Source organism: Choloepus didactylus, chromosome Y, assembly GCF_015220235.1.
Source record: "Choloepus didactylus isolate mChoDid1 chromosome Y, mChoDid1.pri, whole genome shotgun sequence".
NCBI lineage: Eukaryota > Metazoa > Chordata > Mammalia > Pilosa > Megalonychidae > Choloepus > Choloepus didactylus.
Genome location: NC_051335.1, coordinates 42,154,843 through 42,172,634, shown reverse-complemented (window position 1 = coordinate 42,172,634; position 17,792 = coordinate 42,154,843). Strand labels below are relative to the sequence as shown.

At 41.1% G+C, this 17,792-nt stretch overlaps 1 protein-coding gene across 1 annotated transcript in view; it reads right to left on the bottom strand.

Annotated features, from left to right (window-relative positions):
- ATG4A (autophagy related 4A cysteine peptidase) overlaps positions 1-16,889 on the bottom strand; it is a 54,747-nt gene extending 37,858 nt beyond the window's left edge. Inside the window, exon 1 of the mRNA XM_037822759.1 lies at positions 16,802-16,889. Within this exon, the coding sequence (XP_037678687.1) occupies positions 16,802-16,889 (88 nt within the window). The remainder of the gene's footprint in view (positions 1-16,801) is intronic.
- Between the last annotated feature and the right edge of the window lie 903 nt (positions 16,890-17,792).

Here is a 17,792-nt window from a genome sequence, read left to right as displayed (position 1 = left end):
AAATCTTCGTCTATAGCAGCTCTTAGGTGGGAGAAGCCTTGGTTTTGGAGAACGATAGAGGCAATTCCGGTGCCTAGGCCAGTAATACCTAAAAGAGAAGCAATAGTAACAACCGTAACAAGTTCTCTTTTCTTTCTCAGCGTGGCTGGAGATTGCGTGACCAAGTGGTGATAAAGGTCTTCCTCTGTATGAAAGAGGACATGGGGTAACACAGCCACTAAGAGGCACATTTCCCCTGTTTCAGTTAGGGCTTTTGCTGATACGCAAGGAGTAAGCCCCGTAGAAGAGCACAGCCATTTTGCCCCTGTTGGGGGAATATAGAATTTACCAGGCGATGGAAAGGACGACTGTGCACAGACTGTTTTTAAGGAGGCAGAAATATTACCAATACAATGCCCAGAGTGAAGAACGGATTGCATAGTGAGACCGATTTTTCTTGCATTCCAAGGGCATTGGGAAGGATTGTTTTCATTAGAAGTATTAAATGTAACATTAAGAGCTATAGCATCATAATAAGGAGGCTTGGCAGAGAAACACAGCCAACAACTACGAGTAAAATTAGGCTGGGAGGAGTTTAGAGAGAGAAAGGTGGCTTGGAGTAGTGGCCAAAGCGGGCTGTCAAATGATATGGACGGGCTTGAGGACGACAATATTGGGATGCTAATAAAAGGGGGAGTAGTGGGGTGAATTTTGGAAAGATTTTTGCTTGGCATGCTCGGGATAGGAGGGGTAGCTGGAGGCGTGGGTTCTATATTTGGTCCAATGGCAGAAGGTTTTTGCTGTACTGCTTCCTTTTTTATTACGATAAGAGTTCCTGGGTTGGCTGATGAAAATAAGTAGATTCTAAAGCCCCATGTCCAACCATTTAACCAAGAGTTATCAGTGGGGAGTTGTACGGTGAGATTTAGTTTTTCACAGTTTGAGTCACCAAATGTAGATAAGGTGGTGCGTTTACCAAGTGTGCAGCCAAGGGGGAACCATTTTAAAGTTAGGTAGTGATCAGGGGCGGAAGGTTTCCAATTGGTAGCTAATGTTTCACACCCCCAGTATGCACAATAGTACTGGTTGGGAGTATTGCAATATTGTTTTCTGGGGTTGGAGGCCGGGCACATGTAATATTGGGCTTTGTTAAGGCATGGTGCGCCATCTGAACATTTAATTAGATCACTGGCATAAACAAGGAAGGAGGGGCGTCCTGCTGTAATTTGGGTTTGTATAACTGTGGAATCTTCCCATCGTGCCAAGGTCCATTTCCAAGGCTGATGGGGGTTGGAGTTGCCGAAGGTGGCATGCACACTTGCAGGAGAAAATATAAGGTGGCAACTTTAAATGGCAGTAGGCATAACAAAGCCATACTAATAGAGGCTATAGGTTCTTCCCTGTTAAGGGAGACAAGCTAGCAAAGTAATACACCCTACAACACACAAATATGCTATAGCAAGCAGGGATCTTTCTAACGGATTCCAATCTTTTGGGGCAACGGTTGCTAATCCGGCTGCAAACAGCAAAGCCAGAAAACCAATTAATAAAAGCCAATAGTAATTCAAGTGGTAATTCATGTAATTAGTGATGGAATAAACCTGTAAGCAGGACTTCTTTCCACTTCCGGTTGTGTGCGGACTGGTTGTCTCCGGATGGGTTATAGCAGGAGTTATTGATGCACTGGAAGAGAAAAGAAAGACATTTTTCTCAGGGAGAGGCTTCTACCCTGGAAAGGTTATTATTAAGAGGAGGGGAAGGAAGTGTCTCAGGGGTTTGTTTCGGCAATGAGGAATTAATATGTTTTATCAGCCATTCTGGAAGCCAACGAGGACCTTCCCTTTTTTGATCGTATATGCAAGCAGAGCCTCGTCCCCAAATAATCACGGGGTCAGGCCCATTCCATTCTGACGTTAAGGGGTCACGCCACATAACAGTGGCTTGTTGCGTTTGCGTTTTGGGATGCCTATGTCTGTCAGCTGCAGATTGTCCTTCATCATCCAGAGTTAGGAAGTTAAGAAGAAAAAGAGCGTGATGTAAAAGGTCTCGAGGTCGTTGTTTGGTGAGATTGAGAGTACTTTCGGCTAAATGGCACAGGGCATTTTTTAAGGTGTGATGTGCTAGTTCTACCATTCCTTGCCCCTGGGGGTTATACGGTATTCCCGTGATATGCTTAATTTGTAATTGTTGACAGAAGGTTTGAAAATTTTTTCCAGTATATCCAGGCCCATTGTCTGTTTTAATGATTTTAGGTTGGCCTAACATAGCGAAGCAGTGTAGTAAATGAGAAATAACATGCTTCGAAGCTTCTCCTGTTTGCAAACTAGCTTGAATAAATCCACTATATGTGTCAACACAAACATGGATATATTTAAGTTGCCCAAAACCGGCAAAATGGGTGACGTCCATCTGCCAGATTTCATTTGGAATGAGTCCTTTTGGATTGATTCCCAAATGAGGGACTGGCAGTTGGGTTACACAGTTTTTACAGGTTTTAACAATTTCCCTTGCTTGTTCCCTCGTAATATTGAATTTTAAACGGAGGGTATTTGCATTTAGGTGGTGTTGAGCATGGGCTTGAGAAGCTAAAGTTAGAGAATTAGAAAAATTAGGACATATTAATTGGGTGGCAGCATCTGCCATTGCGTTGCCTTCCGTTAACGGGCCTGGCAGGTTTTGGTGGGCACGGAGGTGTCCTCTAAAAAAGGGACGCTGTTGTTTAAGAATTAGTTTTTGTAACCTTGAGAATAAGGGAACTGCATTGGTGGATGGTTTGATGAATGGAGTTGTTTCTAATAGCGGTACAGACTGAGCTATATACGCGCTATCGGTGTATAAATTAAAAGCTCGGTCTTGGAGATGGGAAAAGACCTGCAGGACTGCATAGAGCTCGACGAGTTGAGCAGAGGTATAGGGAGAGTGCATGGAAAATGCCTGGCCTTGGATGACATATGCTGCGGTCCCATTTGCTGAACCGTCAGTAAAGGCTAAAACAGCAGGGTTTATTGGTTTTGTTTTGGTGACCTTTGGGAAGGTGAATTGATGGATTTTAGCAAATTGGATTAACGGATCACTGGGGTAATGATTATTAATATCACCCAGAAACGAAGAGCATGCGATAGCCCATTCGTCGTCGGTTTGGAAAAGCCAATGGATTTGATCTTGGGTGTATGGGATGATAAGGGAATCAGGGTCTTTTCCAAACAACTGGCGACTAGTTTGTTGGCCTTTAGTTATGAGGGCAGCTATAAGAGAAATATACGGTGAGAGCACCTTTGTTGGAGTAGCAGGGAGGTGAACCCAGAGCAATGGGTGACCTCGCCCGTTTGGTGATTTTAAATTGGATTGCCAGAATACACCTGTAAGTGTGTGGGTTGTGGCAAGAACTATAAAGACTAAAGGCTGGTGGTAGCTTATTTGATAGCAAATTTGATTTTGGATAGCCTGATTTATGATGGTGAGCGCCTGCATTGCTTCTGGAGTTAGGTTTTTGGGAGAGAAGAGGGGTTTGCGTCTCCTTTTAGAATATTATTGAGCGGCACGAGAGTTTCAGTGGGTAGCTTTAGATGGGGCGAAGCCATTGAATATCTCCCAAAAGTTTTTGGAAGTCATTCAATGTTAAGAGATGGGAGATTCGCAGTTGAATGCGGGGTGTTAAAACTTGCTGGTGCCAAAGTTCAAATCCTAGATAGGAAAAGGGATCTGAAGTTTGTATCTTATTAGGGGCTATTTGAAGACCTTTTGCTGCTAGATGTTTTAGAAGGCTCTGAAAGCAAGAATGCAGTTTAGATATGTCCTGGCCTGCTAATAGAATATCATCCATATAATGGAAAATATAAATTTGTGGCCATAGTTGTCTGACAGGGTTAACGGTGTCAGCAACAAATTTTTAACATAAAGTTGGACTGTTGGCCATGCCTTGAGGTAAAACCTTCCATTGAAATCGAGGCATAGGGCCTTGAAAATTAATTTGAGGGACACTAAAGGCAAAATATTGTCTATCTTCCGGGTGAAGGGGTATGGAGAAAAAACAATCTTTTAAATCTATAACTATTTTGTGAAAATTAATAGGGATAGCAACCGGTGAAGGGAGGCCAGGTTGCAGTGCTCCCATAGGTACCATAGCTTTGTTTACGGCTAGCAAATCTTGCAACAATCTCCATTTACCTGATTTCTTTTTTATGACAAAAATAGGAGTGTTCCAAGGGGACTGAGTAGGTTCAATATGTCCGGCATTAAGCTGTTCCTGTACTAACTTTATAGCCGTTAGGGTCTTTTCCTGAGTCAGAGGCCATTGATTAACCCACACTGGTTCCGTAAATTTCCAGGAAATTTTTTCAGCATGGGGTACAGGGATGTCAATGGCCGTTAGGATAAATTTTGGGAGAACCCAAGTCCTGTTTTAGCTATATTAGGTGTTACAGAAATGGGCAGTTTTATCCCTTGATTAGTCTTGCCCAGGCCTTTGCCAGGGAGAAAATTCATTTTAAGCATTTGAGTAGTGACGGTATCACTAGGGCTGCACATAAAAACTTTCATTTGAGTTAGGATATCTCTACCCCATAGATTAGCGGGGAGATGGGGGATAACATATGGTATAACTGTACCAGTGTTTCCTTCCTCATCCTCCCATTTTAGGGTTTGTGAACTCTGTAAAGGATTTGTGGTTTCACCTATTCCTTGTAAGTAGGTGGCAGCGGCTGTAAGAGGCCAGGATTTAGGCCAGTGATTTAAAAATATAATTGTGGCGTCAGCCCCTGTGTCTAAGATACCTTCAAATGATTTACCATTTAATTTTAATCACAAGATGGGCCGATTATGGGATATTGGCTGTGCCCAAAAGATATCGGAAGATCCAGGGGCCTCTGTAGGGTGCTGGAGTTTTTTGAAGTTCGAGTTAACATGCTGAACGGGGAGTATGATAAGTTGCGCTATTCGAGTGCCAGAAGGAATAGAGATAATATTGTTTGAGGTGGCTGCGATTATTTGTATTTCACCTCTAAAGTCATTATTTAGCACACACGGGGTGATCTGAACTCCACGCAGGGTGACACTAGCTCTTCCTAGAATGAGACCAAAAGTATTAGGGGGTAAAGGTCCATAGACTCCTGTTGGTATGAGGAGGGGACTGTTTTCTGGGGTTAATATTGATCCGGAGGCGGTACAGAGGTCCATTCCTGCGCTCCCTGCTGTTGCTCTTCATAAGTCTGAGATATAGCAGCGTGGTTTATGGTCGGGAGCGCGGGTACTGCAACTGGGGATGGCTGAACAAACCGTACTGCCCCTGGGTTCGTTCTGGCTGGGGCCTGGGGCCGGCCCCACTGGAAGTTTCCCTGAAGCTTAGGCTTAAGGGGTTGGCCATTTATGTCTGTCTGAGAATGGCATTCAGATGCCCAGTGAAACCCTCTTTTACAGCGGGGACAAATAGAGGGCGGCAATAGGGGTTTGTTGATAGTGGGTAAGGGGGAATTAATTTGCGGCACGGGACAATTTTTTGAGAAATGGCCAGGTTGCTTACAGTTATAGCATGTTGGAGGCCTTGCTTGTGCTGCAAAATTTTTGTGCTGCACTGCAAAATTTTGAAGAGCGGCGCCAATAGCTATTCCAAGGGTTTGAGTGGGCCCAATGCCAGAACAGAGCTTTATGTAATTATTAAGATTGGTATTACGAAAGGGACGGATTGCTGCTTGGCAGGCAGCGTTAGCATTCTCATAGGCCAGGTGTTTGATAAAATCACTTTCGTTTTCGCTAGCCCCAAATAAATGCTCAGCCATGTTTTGCAGACGGCTAAGGAAATCGGTATATGGCTCATCAGGCCCCTGTCTTAATATAGCGAGAGAGGCAGTGGCGGCGCCCTTTTGCGGAAGTTTTTTCCATGCTCTAAGCGCAGCCGTTTGTATTTGCGCTAAGAGACCTGGGGGGAATTGAGCCTGCTTATCATTTTGATGGTAGGGACTTTGACCTAAAAATTTATTTAAGGTCCAAGTTTTAGAAGTGGTCTTACGGGCATTACGGGTGGCATATTTTTTACAATGCTCCTCATAATCAGATTTCCATAACAGGAAATCACCGCCAGACAAGGCAGCTCTCGCTAGCTGGAACCAATCGTTAGGAATAAGTTCCTTTTCACTAAGGCTTTCCAGCAGGGCGAGCGTGAAGGGGGCGGTAGCGCCATAATCACTCACTGCCTTTTTTAATTTCTCTAGATATTTTAGACTAAGTTTTTTATATTTAGCTGTTGAGGTGGAACTAGCTTCCTCCTGCTCTCCTTTGCTAGAGTTGGGGGAATCTGATTTATTATTCTCCTTGCTATCGCTACTAGAATCGCCATTTTTGGAGCCGGCGACACCATTTTGGGAGCCGGCGGCTCCATTTTGAGAATCTTGAGTCTGACTACGCGTAACCAGAAAAGCATAGGCGTGGCGAGTACAATGGAGGCGCGATGAGCGGGTGTTTTCTGGAAGCGAAAGGGCTGCAATGCTTTGAGTTGCCGACCGGAGGTCGGCGAGCAAATCGGCGGCATGCTGCCGCTCCTGTTTAAAAGTTTCTCTAAAATTATCGGTGTGTAGCCGGAGATTTTCTGTGGCTTCTTCTAAAGCGCGAAACTGAGATAAGGGTGTGACTGGATAAAAATGAGAATATGGTTTGAGAAAATCGGGTGCGTAAGGGGGTGGCCGAAATGGAGGAAGGGAGTTGTTCTCCAAAGAGGGAGAAATTCTAACCTCCAGTTCCTCCAAAGAGGGAGAAATTTTAGCCTTTGGTTCGATTTCGTGCTGATCAGGCGACAAACTGACTTGACTGGTTGGGGTATTTGGCCTATCCCTGTTAGAATTTTCGTTTAAGGGATATTCAGGCATGTTAATAATTACTGAGCCGCACGCTGAAGCAGGGCGAGAGTGCTCTCTCAAAGCTTCCTCTCCTAATTTACAGAGGTTTTGAATGTCTGGAGCTGAAGAGTGGACTTTTAGAATTTCATTAATTAGGTTCCAATAAGAAAAGGCAGTAACCGGGACCTTTTCAGGACCAAAGGTTCGAAAATAATCTTTTAAACAATCTCCGACTCTTAGCCAGCACTGGTGGTCTATAGTACCTTCTTGAGGGAACCAAGGGCAGGTTTTTAAGAGGAAATTAAAACAGCGCATGAGATCTTTTTTCTTTACTCGTGTTCCTCGTGCCTTGAGTGATTGCTTAACTTGACTAACATATAATTCGTGTTGGGAAATTCCTTGTTCCATGATTAGGGTGGGGGCTTACCTTTTGTTGCTTTCTTTTCTTCTTCTTCTTTCCTTTCGCCGACACTGATCGACTGGTGAACGGATCTGTCTCGCGAGCGCACTTCCCCGCGGTGATCCCGGGTGCGGTGAGTGTGAGGTACCTCTCTCCTTGAGTGCGGCGTTCCGTCTCTCACAGAATTCAGGGCCCCACGTTGGGCGCCAGTTTGTCCCGGCCCGCGGGACGTTCAACGGAGGCTCCAAGTCCTGTGAGGGAGGAATGGTATGGGACAAGAGACACGAGGAATGACAGCAAGACAGGTTTCTGATCAAGCTGCAAATCTTTATTGAAGGGGCAGAGCATATATACTCTAGGAGAGAGGGGGCGTGGCTAGCAAGGGCGGGTGGCGGTCTAGGATTGGTGGCTGCTGTTGCTAGGGCGGAGGGCAGATGTAAGGCTAGCACAGGATTGGTAGCTACTGTTGCTGGGGTAGAAGGCAGATTGTAAAGCTAGCACTCTAGGCGCAAATCTTAGGCGCGAATGGCTATCACTTCCGTAAGGAAGGCTGAGGGCAACTTAAGCCATTATTGCATCAGCCCCAGTGGCCATGTTGCATATCTCCGGCATCGCTGAGGGTGGATTTTATACATGCTACCTTAATCGTCCCCAACATTCAATAAACACAGAAGCTGAACCTACTGTAACTTATCAGTGGCAATATTGGAGAAGTAACTGAAAGTCACAGTGCCTGTGCCTGCAAAATAATAAATTAACACTGACTGTATACAATGTAGCAGGCACCATGCTAAGTACTTTGTGTACATTACCTTATTGAATTCTTACAACAACCTGGGAGGCAGGGAATGTTATTAGTCCCATTTTACAGAGGAAGAAACTTACGAGCAATTATGTAACTTGCCCGAGGATACAGAGCTAGTAAGAGGAAGAAAAAGTTTCAAGCCTACATTTGCTTTGACTCCAGAGCCCACACTGTTTCTTTATCACTACCCCACACTGTTTCTTGTTGATTTGTTTGCATTTATCTGTCTCCCCACTTGAATGAAACTCTACGAGGGCAGAGACTTGGTTTTCATCATGTTCACTGCTCTATCCCCAGCCCATCTCTGTGCCTGGCCCATAGTGGGCACTCAATAAATATTTAATGAAGAAAGGGAATAGGAAATAGGGAAGGAAAAGAGAGTAGAAGATAGAGAATGGAGAAGAGAATGTAATGGAAAAGGGGAAGAAGTGGAATGGGCATGGAATGAAATCATCTCAGGAATTTATTAATAATCCATTAGCCCAAGCTCTACCTCAGTGGTTCTGGCTTAGGTGTGAAATGGAGCTCAGCAACTATATTTTTAACAAGTCCCCAGGTAAAACTGCCATGTACACAAGTCTGAGGACCACTGGCCTGCAGTCATCCAAAGCTGGGAAGAGGAAAAAAAACTACTTACAGCTTGGATATTTTATCAATTACATTTGAATGCTTGGGAGATTTCATTCTGAGCAATATCACTCTTAGACATATATTTTAGTGAGGACACATACTTACAACTGGCTTTGCTGATTGGCCCCAGGTAATCTTGAGCATTTTTGTTTCTTTGACCCTGTTTTGGCTATTGGTTAAGAACATAATCAGACAGCTATACCTTAATCTCAAGTATTAAGTCTAAAAGCTAGAGGGATTGCATACAGATAAGATTTCACACTGAGACATAGTCTGTACTGGGAGGCAAAGGACCAAATGACTTGGACACTTATCCTGGTTTCATGTTAACTTCTCAATGCCTTAATTTCCTCATCAGTAAACTAGGGATACTAGCAGTACCTTTCTCAAGGATTTTTGTGAGTTCTGAGTGAGATAATCCACATAAAGCTCTAAACATAGTTCTTGGCCCATAGAGCTCAATAAATATAAGAAGCCATAATATGGAATCTTTTTTTAAAAAATATTGCTAATTTTTTATTTTGAAATAATTTCAAATTTACAAGACAGTTGCAAAAATAATACAAATGCCATACAGAGAAATTCAACATAGGCCACACTCCCAGATACCCAGATCCACCAATTTTAACATTTTGCTACCTTTGCCATATCATTCTATATGTCTCTCTGTCTGTCTATCTATCTATCATCTATCTATTTTCTGAACATTTGAGAGCAGGTTGCATATCTCCTACTCCTTGAACACATGATACTTCCATGTAGATTTCCTGCAAACAAAGATATTCACTCATGTAATCACCTTAAGTTGCAGTTATCAACTTCAAGAGATTTAACATTGGTATAAAGCTTAGAAGTGTATATTCCAGTTTTTTTCTTGATGTCCTTTTGAGCCTTTTCTCCTCCATTTTTAGAAGCCATCCTGTATCATGTGTTGCATTTACTTGTCATTATTTATTTAGTTTCCCTTCTTCCTTCCTCCTTCCTTCCTTCCTCCCTCCCTTTCTCCCTTCCTCCTTTCCTTGCTTCCTCCCTTCCTCCCTTCCTCCCTTCCTTCCTAAATGTGGGAACATACATACAGCATAAATTTTCCCATCACAACTCCTTCCAAGCAAACCACTCTTTGGGATTAATCACATTCACAATGTGGCAGTACCCTCACCGCTATCCATTGCTAAAACTTTCCCTTCATCCCAAATGGAAACCTTATGCTCATTTTGCATTAACACCCCATTGTCCCTACCCCCCACCCCTGGAAACCTGTACTCTACTTTCTGTCTTTATGAGTTTTCATATTCTCTGATATTTTCTTTGTGGTTACCATAGGGCATGAACTTAACATCCTATATCTGTAACAATGGTGTTTGTTATGATATCAATGTGACAACTGCAATAACATACATAAACTATATTCCTGTAGCCCGCCATCCCCCCCCACCTTTACGTAGTTCATGTCACAAATTTACGTATTTATACATGACGAATCCAAAACCACTGCTTTATTGTTACATTTTATGCATTTGCCTTTTAGATCCTGTAGGAAGAAAACTGGTGTTACATATCAAAAATACAATCATACTGGTATTTATATTTACCCATGTCATTATCTTTACCAGAGATCTTTATCTTTTCATATAGCTTCAGTCAATTGTCTAGTGTCCTTTCCTTTCAACCTGCAGAACTCCCTTAAGCATTTCTTATAGGGTCTGTCTAGAGATAACAGAGTCCGTCAATTTTTGCTTATATGGGAGTATCTTAATCTCTCCCTCATTTCTGACAGGCAGTTTTGCCAGATACAGAATTCTTGGTTGGCATTTTTTTTTGCTTTCAGCTCTTTAAATATGCCTTCTTCTCTACATGGTTTCCAGTGAGAAATCAGTGCTTAATCTTACTGAGGCAACCTTGTATCTGAAATGTTGCATCTCTTTTGTGGCTTTCAGAATTATGTTTATCTTTGGCATTTGACAGTTTGATTATAACATGGCTCATTATGGGCATATTTGGGTTTATACTGTTTGGATCTCGTTGAATACCATGGATGTGTATATTCATGTATTTTGATAAATTTGGGAAGTTTTCAGCCACTATTTCTTTGAATATTCTTTCTGCCCCTTTCTCTCTTTCTTCTCCTTCTGGGACTCCCACAATGCATATATTGGTACATTTGGTGGTGTCCCACAGTTTCCTCAGACTCTGTTCACATTTCTTCACTTTCCTCCTTCTGGTCCTCAGACTATATGATTTCAATTGTCTTATCTTCAAGTTCACTGATTCTTTCTTCTGACAGCTCCAGTCTGCTGTTGAATCCCTGTAGGGAATTTTAAATTTCTGTTGCTATAGTCTTCAGATTTGTTTGGTTCCTTTTCATAATTTCCATCTTTCTGTTGATATTCTTTTTATACTCATCTGTTGTTTTCCCGATTTCCTTTAGTTCTTTGTTCATGTTTTCCTTTAGCTCTTTGAGCATATTTAGGACCATTCTTAAAAAGTCTTTGGAATATACCATGGCTGAGCCACCTCATTGATGGTTTCTAGTGCTTTAATTTTCTCCTTTTCCTGTTACTTTGTATATTTTGTAATATTCTGTTGAAACCAGGACATTTTGATATTTAGCGTATAATCAGTGGAAATTAGAATCTGAGGCATCTGTTCCTTAAGCTTGTATCCAGCCAGTGCTGTGAGGGAGCTTTCCTTGAATGCCAGGAGCTAAAAATGAAGAAGAATAAGGAGGAGGAGGAGGAATAATTGGAGAAAAAGAAAACACTTTGCTTGGTCTTTGCAGATTGCCCCTTGCAACTGCCCTCCTTCAGGGCTTATCCATAAAATGAGTCTGGAGAATAGCTCCAGGCCCAACTCTAGATGCCTCCCTGGTCCTTTCTGCATATGTGTCCGGTCTTGGGCATATGCATGTAGCCCTAGGAAATCCCCCATTTACATGGATATGAAAGTCACTTCTTCCCTAGGAAACAATTTCCTCTTGGTCTGGGCACTGCATTGTATGTCCGACAGTCAACAATCCCTTGCCCCAGGCAGCCACTTGACTTTTCTCCCACAGTATTCTGCAGAACTCTGTGAGCTGCATTCTACACGAAGGGCAAGTTCTGGGGATGTGAGTCCTTCAGGCCCCCAGACTTGGCCAGGTATACATGCTCCCACTATGTTCACAGAGGTTTGCTCTGCTACCTCTCGAACTGGGTCCAGGGAGCTGCATTGGGAGTTCAGGCCAGCTCAGTGCTGAGGCAGTGAGGGGTAGAGGAGGGGCCGGCCAGGGCACCATGAGAGCCCCCCTGCTTTTAAGTGGCCTTTTTCTTGACTGGGCACCCATCCTGTTACTGCAACCCTTTGACTGTTTTCTGGAGCTTTTAAAAAGATATTCCTGCCAGTTCTTGCTGGTTGTTCAAAACTTCTGTAGTGGGCTGGATTCATTTTATCTTTTTCCAGTAAGACTGGCTAAATTAATTGCCTGCATTTTTTTTTCTGATAAGTAGAATAGAGAGACAAAAGAAAATAAAACAGGCCTCTGTTTCTTTGTTCCTTTTCTTCCTAAGACTCTCTTTACAACTTTCTTGTACTGGCTAAGACCTAACAGCCTTCAAGAGTCTGGTCAGGTGTTAACCCTTGGCTTTCCAGAAGTCTGACTTCACCCGTTGATTGGGCTATGTTCCCCTCCTCTTTGCTTCCGTAGCACCCTGCCCAGACCTCTATGTAATATTTATCACATTATATTGACATTATATAGACCTCTGTCTTCCCACTGGCTGGCGAGCACCTTGGTGGAAGAAACCATGTCTTATTCTTTCTTATATGCCTAAGCATCTAGTGCAGCACCTGTCAAACAGTAGAAACCAATAATAGAAATAGAAACCAATAAGTTGGACTTTTTCAAATGAACATGTGAGGGAACCGATGGTTGCAACTATTGGAAGACTATTTACTATTTAAGATTTCTGTCTAGTACTCTGGGCCTTGGCTCCTTGCCTCCCTGTTGTACTTAAAGGCATGCAATATGCAATTTAGCACTTAATTATATACTGTCTACTGTATATTTTTTCTCTAATTGCTTTATATGTTAATTCACTACTTATTTCTTCTTCCCTAAGGCACTAAGAGAAGAAATTATTATAAATTAAGAGTGGCTGATCCAGTGGTTAGCCACACCCAGCTGCCAGTCAACATACTTACTGAATACCCAGGGCATTCGGAATGCTATTATTAGTCAACAGAGGTGAATGCAAATAAAAAAGAAGCATAATTTATCACAAGTGCCAAGTGGAACCTTCACATAGTAGACACTCAGTAAATATGTGTTGACTGAATGAATGATTTAATAAGAGTAGTGCACGTGGTTGGGCTAGAGATCAGGAGGCCTGAATTGTAGTCAGATCCTTATCGCTTCATTTTGACCTTGGAAAGTCACTTATCTTTCTGGGCTCCACTTTTATGTTCTGTAAAACGTGAAGGAATCAGACAAGATGATCTTTAATGTCTCTTCCAATATTAATATACGGTTTTTCCTGCCAACATTTGAAAATTCCTCAAGGGTAAGTAAAATGTGTATCTCTTATCTTCTCCATAACGCCTAGCACAGCACCAAGCACAGCACCAAGCACACAGGAAGACTTGATAAAAACTTAAAAATTCAGAACCCTCACCCCCCATAGTTGTCCTCAATTAAAAAAAAAAAAAAAAAACGGCAAAACAAGGACACCAAACTGCCATGAAACATGCCTTATCCCTAAAAATAGGCCCTAAAGGAAAAGTAGGAAAAACCTGGAAATCTCTTCTGATTGCTGCATTTTGAAATGTCTAAAATATTTATGACATAAAATTCTAGCTCGGGCTCCAGTTTACAATCAAGCAATTTCTTTAATCCAAGTGAAAATTGAGTTCATGCAGAGTACAATTGCAGCTTAACCTTAGGCTCTTTTCTTTTCTTCAGGCATCATCTGTACCTATCACTTTGTTTGCCACCCACTGGGGCTTATGGCACACTCATTTATGTCTCCAGCCCACCCCACTCTAGCCAGCAACACTCTTCGGAATTCTAGGCCTATATATCCAACTGCCTATTTGAAATTGCTTAGTCATGTCAAAGGCATCCCAAACTCAACATGTCTGAAACAGAATCTATGATCTTCTCCCTACAAACTGATAGTGGTCCACTGTTTCCTATTTCACTGAATGGGACCTCTGTTCACCTGCAGACTAGAGACCAAGGAATCATTCTTGACACCTCCCTCTATTTCACCCCATCATTAGTCATGGTAATTTCCCCTCCTAACTATGTCTCAAATTAGTCCACTTTTCATTACCTCCACCTTTTCTACCATCTCTAATCTGGACGTCTCCAATAGCTTATTGATTAGCCTATCCCAATTCAATTTTGTGCTCTCCAATCCATTCTCCACACTCATGCCAGTGTCATTGATTCATTTATTTATCAACATATTTATTGAGTATCTACTATGAGCCAAGCACAGGGGACACAGCAGTGAACCAAACATAGAAAAATCCCTACTGTCATGGAGATTACATTTTAGTGAGAGAGACACATACACAAAATAATAGGTATAATACATAGTATGGGTGATTCACTTGGCATAATGAAATGAGGAGGTTAACTAATCCTCTCCCAAAACATCAACTCTAAAGCTGGGCAAAACTGTCAAAAACAATCATTCCACTGCTCTGGAAAGCAATCAAAAACATAATAGGGTGACAGTTCATCCTGATTTCCTTGAAACGTCCCAGTTGTATCACTGGAAGTCCTGAAAACTCTTCCACAGGATGTGAAAAACCCTGTTTTACAGCAATGGTTGTTCACAGTTGGAGGAAGAGTACCAAACCCATATAGTAGTCAAAACAATGGGGGCTGAGAGCAACACTGTTTTTACTGTCAAATGGATATGGCATAGATTATCTTTCTTATTGTGGTCTGCATAGCTTAGTGTTTAGCTAGAGATTGGTCAGAAATTGTGCTCAAATAGTTCAAGTCAATAAGGCTTCACTCTCTGCGGCTGGATCTGTGTCAGAGCTGGTAAGAGCATTCAAAATTCAGATCATTTTCAAGGCTGCTCTGACTTTCATTTTCCTCTGAGCCCTCTTGCCTGTGCATGCATGATCTGTTGACGAAGGATCATTGGTAGGTGGCTTAGGCCTACTCTGGTCTGTATGGCACACGTTCATAGTCTCCAGTCATCCTGGGATATGTAGAGAGTTTTTCAAGCCTCCTATGGCTTACTTTCTGGAACACCCTGTTAAGTTTCTGGGTATTCCACTAGTCCATTGTTTGCCCTAAGCAGGACTGACTCAATTTCAGGCTAGCAGAGCCATTAGTCTTCTCTCTTTTCTTGCCACCAAAATTGCCACCGTAACTGATTATGCTCCAGATCAAGTAAGCTTCCTTTGTCCATGGCAGCAAAGGTGCTGGTTTTCACAGCCTTCTCACTCCATGAAATGCCACACCAGCATATCTGTGTGGGGCAGGATGGTTGAAACAGTCCTAGGCAAAAGTCATGTGCTGTAGCTATCTGAAGTTCTGTAGTTTTCATGAAAAATCATTTTGTAACTTTTTACCTGCCTCAGATGACCAACATTTTAGAAAGCCAATCCAGGACACAGTCATACCATACCTTCTCAAACAAAACAAAATAATACATAATAAATAATTATCCATGTGCATTAAATTATTACCCTAACATAGAAATATATGACATAGGTATTTATTTGAAATTATATACTTTTCTGTATTATTTACTTTTCTGTTACATACTGTTATTATTTAAACAAAACAACAAGACTAGTTAACAGTGGCTATTAGTAGTGATTGATAGTAGGACTAATTAAACAAGTAATATGTGTGAGAAAAATATAACACTAATTTTATGTTTCTATCCCCTGAGACAGCAATTTATTCAACTGTTTTTTAAACTCTTTACTGGATATTTAAATTTTGTATGGTATGCTAACGTGTATTCTTAAGATTCATAAGTGTAATACATTTTAAAAAGAGGCATAGGTACAATAGGACTAAACAGATGTTATCTATGTTTAATAAAAATGACAATCACATGTTTCTTTCTGTCCAGGATACCTTAGGATATTTTACTCTCTCTGTTTCCTTTTCTAATACTTCTCTCAGCTGCCTTCAGCTTTTAGGATGTTCAGAAAGTTGACAAGTACAATAAATGAAACAAAAAATCATTTAAGGGGATTGGCAACAGATTTGAGTTGGTAGAAGAAAGAATCAGTCGATTTGAAGGTAAACAGTAATAATCCAATTTGAAGAACAGAGACAAAAATGATTGAAGAAAAATGAGCAAAGCCTCAAAGACCTGTGGAAAAAAATCAACACAAAGATGAGAGAGAAAAAGATGCAAAAGAATGTTTGAAGAATAAATGGACAAAAAGGTTCCAAATTTCATTTAAAACATTGATTTGCACATCTGAGATGCGCAGGGAACTCCAAGTAGGATAAATACAAAGAGATCCACACCTAGACCCATCATTGTCAAAATGTCGAAGGTCAAAGACAAAGAGAAAATCTTGAAAACAGCAAGATGAGAACAAAGCTTCATATACAGGGAATAACAAATAGGATTAATACTGACTTCTTATCAGACAAAATAGAGGCAAGAGGGCAGAGGGATAACATGTTCAAAACGCTGAAAGAAAACAACACAAAAACCATAAATCAAGAATTCCAAATCCAGCAAAATTATACTTCAAAATTGAAGGTAATATAAAGACCTCTTCAGAAAGAATTTGTTGCTAGGCAAGTATACCTTATAAGAAATGGAGAAAGAGGTCCTTAAAGCTAAAGGAAGTGAAACCAGGAGGTAACTTTAGGAAGAAAGGAAGAGTACCAGAAATGGTAAATGGATGGGAAAATATAAAAGATTGTATAAACAATTTTACCCATTTCTTCCCTTATCTTCTTTAAAAGACATATAAATGATTCTTCTTTCTTCTGCCTGCTCCAATCTGCTGTTGTACACTTCTAGGGAATTATCATTTCTGTTACTGCAGTCTTAAGTTCTGTTTGATTCCTTTTCATAATTTCCATCCCTTTATTGACATTTTTCTTGTGTTCATCTACAGTTCTTCTGATTTGCTTTAGCACTTTGTCCATGTTTTCCTTTAGTTCTTTATTTAGGAACATACTTTTAAAGTCTTTCTCTGGTATGTCAAAGCTATGGTCTTCCTTATTGATGGTTTCTAATTCTTTATACTGCTCCTTTGCATAAGCCATTGTTTCCTGTTTCTTTATATGTTTTGTAATCTTTCATTGACATGTTATCTGTGAAATTTACCCATTGTTTACTTAGAAATATGTAGTTTCTTTGGTGATGAGTGCACAACTATATGATGGTACTGTGAACAATTGATTGTACACTGTGGATGATTGTATGGTATGTGAATAGATCTCAATGAAATAGAACTGAAAAAAAAAAAAAAGAAATACATGGTTTCCAAGAAGTTGAGAACTCATGTTTGTGTGATGGATTTCTAGTTTAATTTTACTGTGCTGAGAGAACATTCTCTTAATGATTTGAATCCTTTGAAACTTGTTGAGGCTTGCTTTAGGATCCAGCTTATGGTCAGTTTTGATAAATATTGCATTTGCATTTGAAAAAACACATTCTGTTGTTGGGTAGAATTATGTGTGTGTGTGTGTGTGTGTGTGTGTGTGTGTGTGTGTGTGTGTGTGGCTAAGTTTGTTAATTTTGTTGTTTAGTTCTATTTTCTATTTTTGGTTTCCTTAATCTATCAGCTGTTGAAAGAGATGTGTTAAAACTTTCTACTATGGTTGTGGATATATATTCATCATTTTAAATAAAAGAAAATATACGGCATGGATTAACATGTATAATTGCAAAGTCCAGAGTTAGGAATAGCTTCAGGTATGGCTGGATCCAGGTGCTAAAATCCAAAATTAATATCTCTTCATCTTTTGTCTCTGCTTCCTTGTGTTCTGGCTTCATTTAAGATAGACCATTCCTCTGTTATCCTGAGATGGCCCTTAGATCCTCAAGGCTTTCATCCTGCTGCTTAGCAACCTCAATGGGAAAAGAGTGCCTGTATCACAATACTTTCAGCTAAAATTGCAAGGCTGGCACTTTTTTTGGTTCTTATGGGTCCATCTTTGGTCACA